The sequence below is a fragment of the Giraffa tippelskirchi genome, chromosome 10, assembly GCF_054371585.1.
Source record: "Giraffa tippelskirchi isolate mGirTip1 chromosome 10, T2T-mGirTip1v1.2.pri, whole genome shotgun sequence".
Classification (NCBI taxonomy): domain Eukaryota; kingdom Metazoa; phylum Chordata; class Mammalia; order Artiodactyla; family Giraffidae; genus Giraffa; species Giraffa tippelskirchi.
In genome coordinates, this window is record NC_137284.1 from 7,120,503 (window position 1) to 7,132,792 (window position 12,290).

At 52.2% G+C, this 12,290-nt stretch overlaps 2 protein-coding genes and 1 long non-coding RNA gene across 5 annotated transcripts; 1 reads left to right on the plus strand and 2 right to left on the minus strand.

Moving 5' to 3' along the window:
• Nucleotides 1-48: 48 nt before the first annotated feature.
• LOC145522972 (uncharacterized) lies at nucleotides 49-2,985 on the plus strand. Its single transcript, XR_014066278.1, has 2 exons — nucleotides 49-281; nucleotides 2,213-2,985. It is a non-coding gene; the product is annotated as an uncharacterized LOC145522972 (long non-coding RNA).
• On the minus strand, nucleotides 1,135-2,745 carry FAM89B (family with sequence similarity 89 member B). Of its 2 annotated transcripts, none has more exons than XM_081532431.1 (2): nucleotides 2,301-2,745; nucleotides 1,135-1,900 (listed from the first exon to the last, which is right to left on the minus strand). In XM_081532431.1, exons 1-2 carry the CDS (start codon nucleotides 2,598-2,600, stop codon nucleotides 1,661-1,663), a joined length of 540 nt encoding a protein of 179 aa, XP_081388557.1. In that variant the 5' UTR covers nucleotides 2,601-2,745; the 3' UTR covers nucleotides 1,135-1,660. The 2 variants fall into 2 exon arrangements, with proteins under 2 accessions (XP_081388557.1, XP_081388555.1); XM_081532429.1 differs by having other exon boundaries at nucleotides 1,135-1,939.
• Nucleotides 2,986-3,422: 437 nt separating the features above from the next.
• Nucleotides 3,423-5,071, minus strand: ZNRD2 (zinc ribbon domain containing 2). 2 transcript variants are annotated; one of them, XM_081532428.1, is made up of 4 exons: nucleotides 4,716-5,071; nucleotides 4,423-4,574; nucleotides 4,209-4,293; nucleotides 3,423-3,803 (listed from the first exon to the last, which is right to left on the minus strand). In XM_081532428.1, the coding sequence occupies exons 2-4, from the start codon at nucleotides 4,480-4,482 to the stop codon at nucleotides 3,460-3,462; spliced, it is 489 nt and encodes a 162-aa protein (XP_081388554.1). In that variant the 5' UTR covers nucleotides 4,483-4,574; nucleotides 4,716-5,071; the 3' UTR covers nucleotides 3,423-3,459. The 2 variants fall into 2 exon arrangements, with proteins under 2 accessions (XP_081388554.1, XP_081388553.1); XM_081532427.1 differs by having other exon boundaries at nucleotides 4,671-4,722.
• Between the last annotated feature and the right edge of the window lie 7,219 nt (nucleotides 5,072-12,290).

A 12,290-nucleotide genomic window follows, 5' to 3' on the forward strand; every position in this document is an offset into this window, starting at 1 on the left:
CGCTGTGTTCACACCTAGATTAGAGCCCTTATCGCCAGCCCGCCTGCTGGGTCATGAACCGCTGCAGGTGTCAGGCCCAGAGTTAGGAGAACAGTCGTAGAGCATCAAACTGGCCTGTTCCCTGTCAGCGCAAACGCTCCGCTAGGTTTGTGAATGGACAGAAGCCTGGTCCTTGATAAACGCTCGGTTTGAACAGGACGTCTGACTGCCAGGAGTGTCAGCTGAGTTCTGTCCAGGGCGCAAGTGACTGTGCAGCGGCCGTGGGGACAGGCAGCCAGCCGGTAAGCCTAATTGTGCAACTTCGAGGTCCTCTCCTCTTCGTTTCAGGAAGTTGTGGGGTATTGTGTGCGCGAAAGCCTTAGCACCCACCACTCGCATATGTGCAGACTTATCTAGGGGACGAGGGAAAGAACCTGACACCCTGGTTTAGCTGCTAGACCCAGCCTCGTGACTCTCCACTGTAAAAGAAAGCCTTTTAGATACAACTCTAAAGGTCCCAGGTGCTGTAGAGGGAGAGCCAGGTAGAGAATGGGGGTGTTTGGCCGCTGGGAATCTGTCTCAGGATCGAAACCCAGAGCCCCATCACCCTCCAGGGCTTGCCTGGCCTTTGGGGGTCCTCGGGCACTGGGGCTTCATCCCTTTCTGCCTCTGCAACTCTTTCCTCCCGCCCATTGGTCACTGGTTCCTGGCCCTTCCAGGAGGCGCTTTCCCCTCTCACGCCTAGGGCCCCTCGGCCCGGCCCGCCTGCCCGGGCCCACCCATTTCCTGTGCCGCCTCAACTCCGCCCCCACTTGGGGTGGAAAGTTTCTCTCCTCGAGATGGGCGGCTGCTTCTCCTTCCTTTCCGGCCGTCCAGGAAAGCCCGAAGCGAGTAGGTAGGCGGGTTGGGCTCCAGGCCTCCAGCCAGAGAGGGGAAGTGACTCGCCCGCAGTCACACAACCGCGAGACCACGCCGGGCCAACTTGGAACGATCGGCAGGCAACTCTGCCCGGGCAGCGAGGTTTCGCACCCGGCCGCCCCCGAGCCTCTTCCAACTCGGGGTCTCGGGCGCCACCCGCTGGCGGAGCGCGGGGCAGCACCTGTCAGAATCACCGCTATCTTCCCGCCCCAGAGCCAAGCAGTCGGAAGACACCAATGCTGAGACAGTATTTATTTATCTATGAGCCAAAGAGGCTGACCCCTAAACTTAAATATCCAGCACGGAGCCTTGGTCCTCCTGACCTTGGATGTGCAGGAATGGGTCCTGGAGAGCTCCTGTCTAGGGCAGTGGAACCCAGGGGCCAGAGGTGGGATGCCCCTGAGCCAGAAGCTGCCAACAGCAGCGAAGGTGAAGAGACAGGAGCCAGGCCACTCAATCCCAGTCCCAGAGATGCCAAGGGAAGTGCTTTGGACACCACTGCCAGACTGAAGGAAGGGCCACGCTGGAGGTCCCACAAGTGGAGGTCCAGTGCCATGGGCAGAGGCTATAGCCCAGGTACCCGCCCCAGAGCCAGCTAACCCAAGACATGAGAGGGTAGGCAGCTTTGCCTCCATGGGGCCCAGACCTTGCCCTCCTGTGAGGTGAGGTGGTATGGGGGAAAGCAGGCACTATAGTCTGAGTACTTGCTGAGGGGTGAGTTTCTGAGCCTTTTTTGTGGGTGCATGCCCCCACCCCCCAGCTCTCAGAGGCTGATGTGGAAGGCATCCTGCAGCCACTGGTCCCGGACATTGTGTGTCTGGGGCACAGTGAGGGGTGGTGGGTCTGGGGGCAGGCTAGCATCTGGAGGCTCCTCGTCATCAGACAGGCCAGCGTCGGGTGGGTAGGAGCTGTCTGAGTGCAGGGAGGACGACAGGTCCTGGCACAGGCTCAAGTCTTGGCACAGGTGCTTATAGTCCTGGATCGACTCATACAGGCCCCACAGCTGGCACAGCAGGGACATGTCCAGCTGCCGCAGGCCCACCTGCAAAAGACTGAAAGTGGGCTGGGGTTGGAGTGCCAGCCACCCCTCCGCCCAAGCCAATCTTCCCAACCACAGGTTTCTGTGGACAGCTTTAAATCTTTAGGCAAGTCAGTAACCCCTATCTGCAAGACAGGGACAAGACAGCAGAATGGAAAGAAATAATACTAGTAAAGCATTTAAAAATACATGGTAACTATTGCCAATAAACATAGCTATAGTTATTGTTACCGTATCCCCTCTGACCTAGCTGGCTTCTTTCTGTCGTTCCTTTAGACCCTGCCCCGCCCGCGCCTGGACTCTCTAGCTTGGTGGCTGCCCCGTCGCCCCCCAATGCCCAGCTGACCGAGGCCCAGCTACTCACCATCTCCTTGCGCAGCGCCGCTAGCGCCGAGTCGAGGTTGACGGGGCGACGCGGACCAGGAGCACCCGCGGCAGTTCCCGCGTTGGCGGCGCCGGTGGCTTGGCGGGGCCCGTCCGGGATGCGGGCGGCTCGGCTCAGCTCATCGTGGATGCGGCTGCGCTGACTGTAGACGCGCTCTAGCTCCCTCCACGAGCCCCCGCTCGCGTTGAGAAGACCGCTGAGGCCGCGCGGTAACGGCGGGAGACCAGCCAGGGCGCAACCAGCGCCGCCCGGCGCCTCGGCAGAGGGCAGCCCATTCATGGCCGGGCGGGTACCAGAGGATGATGCCGCCTCCTTTTTTCCAACGCTCCGCCCGGGCCGCCGCCCGCAGGCCCCTCACCCGGTAGCCCCGCCAGCAGAGCCCAGCCACCGCCCGCAGGCCGCGCTTTGTTCCCACCCGGACTCCTCCGACTCCGCCCCTGCCCCACCCCTCGTGGGCGGGGCCTGTCTTAAAAGGGCAACGGCTCTGTGCGACCACGTTGCCCCAGGAGACCAGAGAAAAGGGCATTGGCCACCGATAGAAGGGAAGCAGGTAAAAAGGAGGAGAGAAGAGGTTAAAAGCGGAGGGTGCGGCTCCTCCACGGTTCCTCCCCCTCCCGAACACTGTTTGTTTACTCTGGCCAATTACAACTCTCAAGGAAAAGGATCCCTACCTGACTACATCCTGTCAGAATCTGAGTACCTGGGCTGGGCCTGAGGTGGGACAGGATGATGGTGTCTGGATGCTTGGGGGAAGAAAGGGAAGCTACCAGGGGGACTGGAACCCCAAATCTCTCTCGAGGGTGGGGAATAGCGCTGGATGGCTGAGGAGGTTCCAGGATTCCTTCAGAGATCCACGCCTCCTGTTTCTGCTTTTGAGGAGGTTGGGGCCCCCTCACCAGAAAAAAAAATAGCACATAGTCCTCTGCCACCTCATCTTTTGAGTGGGGACACTGAGCAGAAACAAGCCCCACTCATTTCTCAGGGCATCAAGGAGACCAGACTGTGAAAGCATGGAAGACCAAAAGTAGGGAAAAGACGAGTGGAGCTGGGACTTGCATGCACACTCAGAACCAAAAAAAACCAAACCACACAAGAGGAACAGCTGTTTTTCTACAGGGTTTTTCTCAGGAGGGGTTTTTTAGTGTTGCAGCTGCTGCAGACTGCGCAGGGCTTCAGCACATGCCCGGATAAGACTACACAGCTGGATGCTAGTCTCCAGGGAGGTGCTAGAGCCCAGCTCAGCTGAGGCCCAGGTCAGTTTCTGCAGGAGAGCCTCCTGTGTGCAGGCCACCACATCTGCATTTGGAAGCACAGCAGGAGGGGGTGGCCCCTGGACTGCCTTAAGCCCTGCTGCAGCTCCCTCACAGTGTTCGGGACGGGGTACTGGGGGCTGAGGGGCAGGCCGAGAGCTCAAGGGGGGCTCCGAGGCAGAGGCGAGCTGGTGCTCCCGAGCTTGGGAGAGGGCAGCCTGGGCATTCAGAGCTAAAAAAGGAGAAAGCCAGTGGAATGATCAGGATATACCTGGCCCCACCTCAGCCCTAAGACACTTCCCTACCCTTTACTGTTCTGCTCTCTCTGTACTTGAGATGTATTCCCTGCCCCAGTATAAGGGAACACATCCATTTTCTTTTTTGTACCAGAGGTATTTACGCCCTTGCTTAAAGAGCATAAGGCCTTCTCTCATCAGAACTATGCCTAATAAGCTCAGGCTCTGGTGTCTGGCACACAGTAGGTGCTTCGTGCTCTTACTGAATGAATGGTCCTTTCTAGGAGAAAGGAGAACGCAACTCACCCTTGCCCCACCCACAAATATCACTGTCACCTCCAAACTACTGTTCCTGAGCCTCTATCACCACAGTTCTTCATCAAGCACCCTCGACCCCTCACCCGGGTTATCTTTATCCACGTCTGAGTCGAGCTCCTGACAAGCCACGCAGTAGATTTTCCGCTGTTTGTCTTGGAGGAGGATCGTCTAGGGGCCAGAAAGCACAGGGAGCAGGGGTGAGACGGGCGATGGGGTTCAGAGGGGAAAGATGGGGAAAGGGCCGTGTGGCCTGGTCCGCGGCCCCAGCCTGATCCCACGTCCCGAGTATCTCCTCACCCCGCAGTCAGCGCAGGTCTCGCCCAGCATGCGGTAACCACGCAGCAGGTAGTCGCCCATGAGCCGGGAGATGCGATCCTGTCGCTCCCGTCGCGCTTGCAGCACCTTCGTCTCCGCTTCGGTCGGGGGCTCCCAGGAGAAGTCGTCGACTTCTGGGGGAAGAGAGGCACAAGGGGCCGGAAGGTCTTGCTGAAGCAAGGTGCCGCCCGAACCGCGAAGCCACAGGCCCACGCAATCCATGTCCTCACCAGCGCCGTTTAGGGCCATGTTGCCGTTGTCGCCGCTAAACTCACCGGAAGTGACGCACAAGCAGCGCGCCTTCCGCTTGCCCCGCCCTTCCCCGTCGGGCCGAGAGTGAGGGCGGAAATGACGCTCTCTCTGCTCCTCCGACGTCGCGATGCCCAGAGTGGGGCGTGTCTGCTGCGGTATGGACCCTGTCCCACTGGCACGCCCCTCGGTGGGAGTCTGTGGATAAAAACTTTTCGACTGGCTGGGCGTCAGGAGGGGTGTCTCCGTGATAATGCTGCTCAGGTCTCAGGACCCGGAAGTGACAGCGCAGGGTCGCTCTTCCCGCTGCACTTGGAGAGGATCGCTTGGCTTGAGAAATCTCCTCTGACCTCCGCCTCCCTGGTGTTTCCCTTTCCGCACTGGCAGGATCCGGGACAGGCGGGGCAGTTGGCATCATCACAACACCACTCTTGATAATAACAAACGGCCCCTTCCGCGTGCGTGGAGCCTCCTCGGGCCTCAGTCGTTCGCCATTCAACTGGCAAAGCAGGCCAGGCAACGAAAGTTCTCCCCGTCGCCAAGTCATGTCCGACTCTTTAGGCCCCCAGGGACTTCAGCACGCTAGGCTCCCCTGACCTTCACTATCTCCCAGAGTTTGCTCAAACTCATGTCCATTGAGTCAGTGATGCCGTCCAACCATCTCATGCTCTGTTGCCCGCTTCTCCTGTTGCCTTCAATCTTTTCCCGGTCTCAGGGTCCTTTCCAATGAGTCGACTTTTCGCATCAGGTGGCCAAGGTATTGGAGCTTCAGCATCAGTTCTTCCAATGAATATTCAGGGCTGATTTCCTTTAAGATTAACTGGTTTGACCTTGCTGTCCAAAGGACCACAGTCCAAAAGCATCAATTCTTCCGCGCTTAGCCTTTCTTATGGTCCAACTCTCATATCCCTACGTGACTATGGGAAAACCATAGCTTTGACTATATGGACCTTTGTCCGCAAAGTCTGTACCTTTCAGCTTATTTCCCCTCCCCTTCTGCATGTTCGGTGTTCCAGTGTGTCCACCCCACTACCCCCTCCATCCCCATCCAAAGGCCTGGGACTGATGCAAAGTCAGCGCCTAAGCAGGTTTTTTATTTTGTTGAAGTTGGCACGCTCAAAAAGCCAGCTGATAGAGGCGGGGGTCTGGTGGGGTGGTGGTGGAAATCGCTGTGCTGGGCATGTGCTGTTTCGGTTCCAGCCACATGCTGGAGAGTGGGGATGAGGGGTTTGTTACGCATGCCTGTGACCCTTATGGGGGTTCCCAGGTGGTGAAGTGGTAAAGAATCTTCAGGCAACACAGAGGAGAGTGGATTCGATCCCTAGATGGGGTAAATCCCCTAAAGGAGGAAAGGACAATCCACTCCAGGATTCTTGCTTGAAAAATCCCACGGACAGAAGAGCCTGGTAAACTACAGCCTTTGGGGTCGCAAAGAGTCGGACATTACTGAGCACGCTCATGACCGTTGTGCTCTTCTTAAGTGGGTTGCTGTTAAAATTACTCGGGCTTCCTAAACATTGGCCCCGGTGGGGGTTTTTGTTTGTTTTCTCCCTCTCTTTTTAACCCCATACACATTCTCTCCCTTAATAGGTTTGGAGAAGCCAGGTGGAGCAGGCAGCAATCCCCCTGATGTGCAGCCTGCAGTGCCTCGGGGCTGTATTCCAGGGAAGTGGAGGCACTAGGACTTAGACTCCCACAGTCGCTTCAGCAGTCTGTCTCTGACTGGCAGAACATGCTTTCACAGTTTTACCTGCAGCTAGAGTGCCCTCCTCATGGCCCCATCTTCCTCCTACATAGACTCCCTGGACCTTCCATTTTTGGACACTTGCTGCCTCCTGCTTCCTTGGAGAGCCCTGGGCCCTGAGTCACTCTGTCCAACGACCAGCAGGCTCTTGAGCAGCAGTGTACCTGACTCAGGGCCCGACGCCAGGTTGGTTCTGCCAAACTGACTAGAAGGACTCTTGGACTCTAGCCTATATGCACAGTCCCTCCAGGTCCTTACTATCTTCAGCTCCCAGCTCCTCCTCATCCCCAGATTCCTCAATGCGTCCTTCTGTGTCATCATAATGACCAATATACACTTGACAGCTTATTCTACCTGGCCTCAACTAAGACCCTTACATTCATCCTCCCATTTACTCCCTTTCATTTGTTCCTCATGACAACTCCTCTCTCCTGGGTGGGGTTGGGGAGTGGAAAGGTAACATCTCACAGAAATTCACTACTGCTATGGACAAAAAAAAAAGAAAAATAGATGAATCACTAGAACTTTGCCGGCTCACTTGGGGGATGAGGGGTAGGGCAAGTGATACTTCGTAAGATAGAATGGCAACAGCTGGGCCATCTTACAGCTCAGCCCTTTCTACAGTCTATCATGCCAATCTTAAATCCATTCTGAAATGACAATAAAAGGTCTCAGTTCCCCCATCCCCACCCCGCACCCCGCACCCCACAGTGGGTCCTGGCTGCTATAAGGGAGCTTTGTCCCTCTTAGGGGAATTTCCTTGAGACAGACAAACTCCCATAGGAAACTACAGATGAGGCAGTGATTACTGCTTGGGCTCAAAGTGTTTAAGTTTATAGTACTGCTACAGGTGACACAAAGACATCTAGATAAATTCTTGTGATCAGCTCCAGCTAGAAAACTCTCCTAATCCTTCTATTGAAACAAGGCAGAAATAACATGTTATTATGATAGTGGGACAGAAATACCCTCTGTTAAGGCAGTCTCCTTTAAAAGAAAAATCACAGCTGTCAAGCCCAAGTCCTGACAGACATCTTTAGAACACTCTTGCCAACAACAGCAGAAGTCATATTCTTAAATATACTTGGAACATTCTCCAGGATAGACTGTAGGTTACACTATAAAACAAGTCTCAATACACTTATTTTAAAAATTTATTTGTTTATTCAGCTGTATTAGGTCTTAGTTGTGGCACATAGGATCTTTCTTTGTGGCCCTCAGACTCTCTAGCTGTGGTGTGTGGCTCAGTGCTCTGCAGCATGTGGGACCTTAGTCCCCCGACCAGGGATCAAACCTACAAGGCAGACTCTTATCCACTGGACCACCAAGGAAGTCCCTGAATACACTTTTTAAAAAGGTTAAAATCATACAAAATATGTTCTCAGACCACACTGGAATGAAATTAGCAATCAATAACAAGGAAATTTGGGAAATTCACAAATATGTGGACATTAACACCCTCTTGAATAACTAATGGGTCATAGAAGAAATCACACGGGAAGTTAGAAACTACTTTGAGATTAAAGAAAACATAGTGTACCAAAACTTGAGATGCAGCCACAGCAGTGCTTGAGGCAAGTTTACAATTGTGTGTTACTTTTTTCTTTTTTTCTTTTGGCTGCACTGTGGGGCTCGTATGATCTTAGTTCTCCGACCTGGGATTGAACCTCAAACCTCGGGCTTCAGCAATGAGAGAACCAAGTCCTAACCACTGTACCACCAGGGAATTCCCTGTATATTCTTATATTTAAAAAGGAAAAAAAAAAGTCTCAAATTAATAATGTAACCTTCTACCTTAAGAAACTAGGAAAAGTAGAGCAAACTAAATCCAAAGAAAACAGAAGAAAGGCTAGAATAAAGATTAGAGAAAATCAACTCACCTACAATTCAGTTCTTTAGAACAGGGGTCCCCGACTCCCTGTCCATGGCCTGTTAGAAACTGGGCTGCACAGCTGAAGGTGAGCGGTGGGTGAGCTAGTGAAGCTTCGTCTGTACTTACAGTAGCTCCCCATCACTCCCATTACCGCCTGAGCTCCAACTCCTGTCAGATCACTAGCAGTATGAGATTCTCATAGGAGCATGAACCCTTCTATGAACTGTGCATATGAAGGATCTAGGCTGCTCACTCCTTATGAGAATCTAATGCCTGACGACCTGAAGTGGAGCTGAGATTGTGATGCTAGCACTGGAGATCAGCTGCAAATATAGATTATCATTAGCATAATAAATGTAATGCTCTTAAATCATCCCCAAACCACCTCACCTGCCCCCAGCTGTGCAAAAATTGTCTTCCACAAAACTGGTTTCTGGTGCCGGAAAGGCTGGGGACCACTGCTTTAGAAGACCAACAAAATTGCCAAACCTTTAGTGAGAGTGACCAACTGAAGCCCAGGTCAGCCAAATGGTGTAAACTTTGCAGCTCCAGCTGGAATGCAATGTGGCTGTGGTTGCTGAGTCAAGGAGTCCCCAGATGTGAAACAGATAATGTCATAATCCTGCTGCCTGTAGAGGGCTTTGGACGGCAGTGTTCTCAGCTAACTGTGGAAACAAATCATGGCTGATCAAACCATCGAGATCACTTATGCAGATACCCCTGCTGAGGACCCATTCTCTGATGAGACTGACAGGAATCAAGCTGTGGATCGAGCTCGCACTACCTAGATTGTCTCCATTTCTGCCCGGACCCCTTGTCATACCAGATACGGCAATACGTCCACCATCATAGAGTGGACACAAAGTATAGGACTCTGTGCCTCTGATGCAGAGGCTGCCACTTCATGCCAGACTTGTGATTCCAACCAAAATCTCTTTGTCCTGCAAAGAGGGAGGCTACAGTGTATATGGCATTGTCCCTGCCCACTCCTGAGAGTAACCCACTCCTGAGGCATGGGACCTTTGACTCCTTGGAGCTATGGATGGTGTTTCATACTTTTTCAGTTTACAGTGGTACTGTTTCAGATCAATCAGTCAAGTTTGGTCACACCATTGTGATTCTTGAGACTAATCCGTGTAATGTTCTTGGCTTTCTGGACCAATTGAAGTCTAACAATGGTGTACCCTTCATCTCAAAAGCCACCCAACAACTGGCTGATTGTCTAGGTATCTGGCGGTCCTTCCATTCTCCCTAATCATCCACAAGCATGGAGTACTGTTGAGTGTTGAAACAGCTCCTCAAAAATTAGCTCAAAGAGGTTTCTGGCTCTTCCTCCTGGTCCACATACAGCAGTTAAGTACTATGGGACCATCTCCTCTAGGCCATGTCCGTCATAATGATCAAGATGAGAGGGGTGGGGTTTATATACACCAGCTTTGGAATTTTATATACACCAGCTTTGGAATTTTAGGGCTCACCATTCACCATTCCTGGACATAATACTTCTTTCTTTCCCTTAACAGCAACTCCAGGTCAGCGGGGTTGGTGAACGCTGGGTTACAGCCCAGTCAGAAAGGAGGCTCGAGACTTCCCTGGTGGTCCAGTGATGAAGAATCCACCTTCCAGTGTGGTTCGATCTCTGGTCTGGAAACTAAGATCGCACATGCCTTGGGACAACTAAGTTCACAGGCTGCAGCTACAGAATCTGTACACCACAACTGGAGAGAAGCCTGCGCGCTGCAGTGAAGAGCCCGTGTGCCATAACTAAGACCCAGTGCGGCCAGAAAATACGTTTTAAAAATTAAAAATAAATAAATGAAAGGAGGGGACCAAGGGGATTCTCACTACATTATGGTTCAACCACCTGGATTCTCTTGTTTGACTGACACAGGTCTAGATCATGAGAGTCCCCAGAGCGCTTGGTGCGCACACTTCTCTCTCTGAGTCCCCCTGACAGTGGCCCATATGTGGGGTGGTAGACATAGTGAGTACCTGTATATTTTATAAAAATGTCCCAGTCCTTCTTGCACCCAGTCATTCCAGATGAAAAGTAGAGGCAGGGGAGACTGGGAAAAGGTGACGTTGTAACTAGTGGAATAGAGCACAGTGATTTTGTGACAGTGGAGGGAGAATAGCAAGCTTGGCACGTGGAGATGGGGACACCTCAGACCCTAGGAGGAATGGGGGAAAGAAAGACACTAACATTCTTGACTTTCTAAACCACCTGGAACCTTCTTCACTGAGGATAACATCTTGGTCAAACTCTTTCAAGGGGCTTATATTTAACTGACTGTTAGGTCTGCCAGGCTCCACTAGGCAGTTCTGACCTTGACTTGACTGCCATTCTGCTTAACTTTACCAAGAGACTGGAAAGAGCATGAGGTAGCCTCAGCTCTTCTTGTTGTTCAGCTGCTAACTCGTGTCCAGCTCTTTGCGACCCCATGGACTACAGCGCACCAGGCTTCCCTGTCCTTCACTGTCTCCTGGAGTTTGCTCAAACTCATGTCCATTGAGTCAAGGATGCCCTCAAGTACTTCCCACATAAAATACCTGTCAACACCATCACCTCCAGATAAAGTCCCCAGGCCCAATCCTGTAGCCATCACCACTCAGTCATGCCATCGAGTGGATAAGTGCCATCTGGCCAGTGGCCTAGACAAACAGGACTAACTGCCCTGAGCCAAGCCTTCCAAAAGAAAAGACTAGACTCAGTTATTTGAATTGGGCTGGGAGTCCTAAGGCCTACCAGCTTGAGAGGAGACAATGTCAACCTGGGACCCCCTAACTGATGTAGGTCCAACTGGGGGGCACCATGTTTCTTCCCAGAAGTACCATGTGTACCCTTGAGACTATGTGACTGATGTGGAAGTCATATATTAAGGTGCCTCTCTCTAGAAAACAGAGTGATTTGAAATTTCTCCTTGACTTTAGCCTACTTGCAAATTAACATGTGAGCCTGCCACAGGTTCTTGCTTGCTGGCAGAAGACAGAAGACTCCTGGGGGTCAGAGACAAAGGACTGTCTTACTCATGACTGAAAGCATTAATCCAGGTACAGAGAATATATATATATATATATTTTTTTTTTTTTCCTTTCTTCCCCCTAATACTTATGCGGGCTTCCCTGGTGGCTCAGATGGTAAAGAGTTTGCCTGCAATGCAGGAGACCTGGGCTTAATCCCTGGGTCACTAAGATCCCCTGGAGAAGGAAATGGCAACCCACTCCAGAATTCTTGCCTGGAGAATTCTATGGACAGAGGAGCCTAGCAGGCTACAGTCCATGGGATCACGAAGAGTTAGACACGACTGAGCGACTAACACTCAATACTTATCTACTTGGCTGTGCCAGGTCATAGTTGCAGCATTCAGGATCTTCAGTCTTCACGGTGGCATGTGGGAATCTTAGTTGCAGCATGTGGGATCTAGTTCCCTGACTAGGGATTGAACCTGGGCCCCCTGCATTGGGAGTGTGGAGTCTTAGCCACTGGACCACCAGTGAAGTCTTCCAGAAGATATATTAATTGCACATATTCTGGCCTGCAGGGAAGAAGTCGGGAAGAAATCTATCATCCATAGCAACCTTGGTCAGTGAACTGAGTGAGACTGTCCTGAATGCCTTCTGGGCCAAGGTGGAAAGGGTAATGCAAAGAACTAAGGAGCGAGCCACCCGGCCTTCTGAGGTAGATCTATTGTTTTCTGGATTTGTTCAGCTGGGAGGCATGGCTGAGGTCAGAAGTGCAAGTTGGCTTTATCCTGCTGCTTGCAGTCCTACTGATAGTAGCTTTAATTAAATGCTGTATGTGACAAATGGAACAGACTTGGTCCGAGCTTCTGTTGATCAGATTTGCCAACAGAGCGGTGAACTCGTAGAAAAATTCACCAAAAGGCAAGACAGTGTAGAAATGGGGGGTGGATATTATTGTAAGACAATTCTCCAGGGATCCTTTTGAGTTTCTGCACGTTTTGCAAGAGAGGCACTGACTGC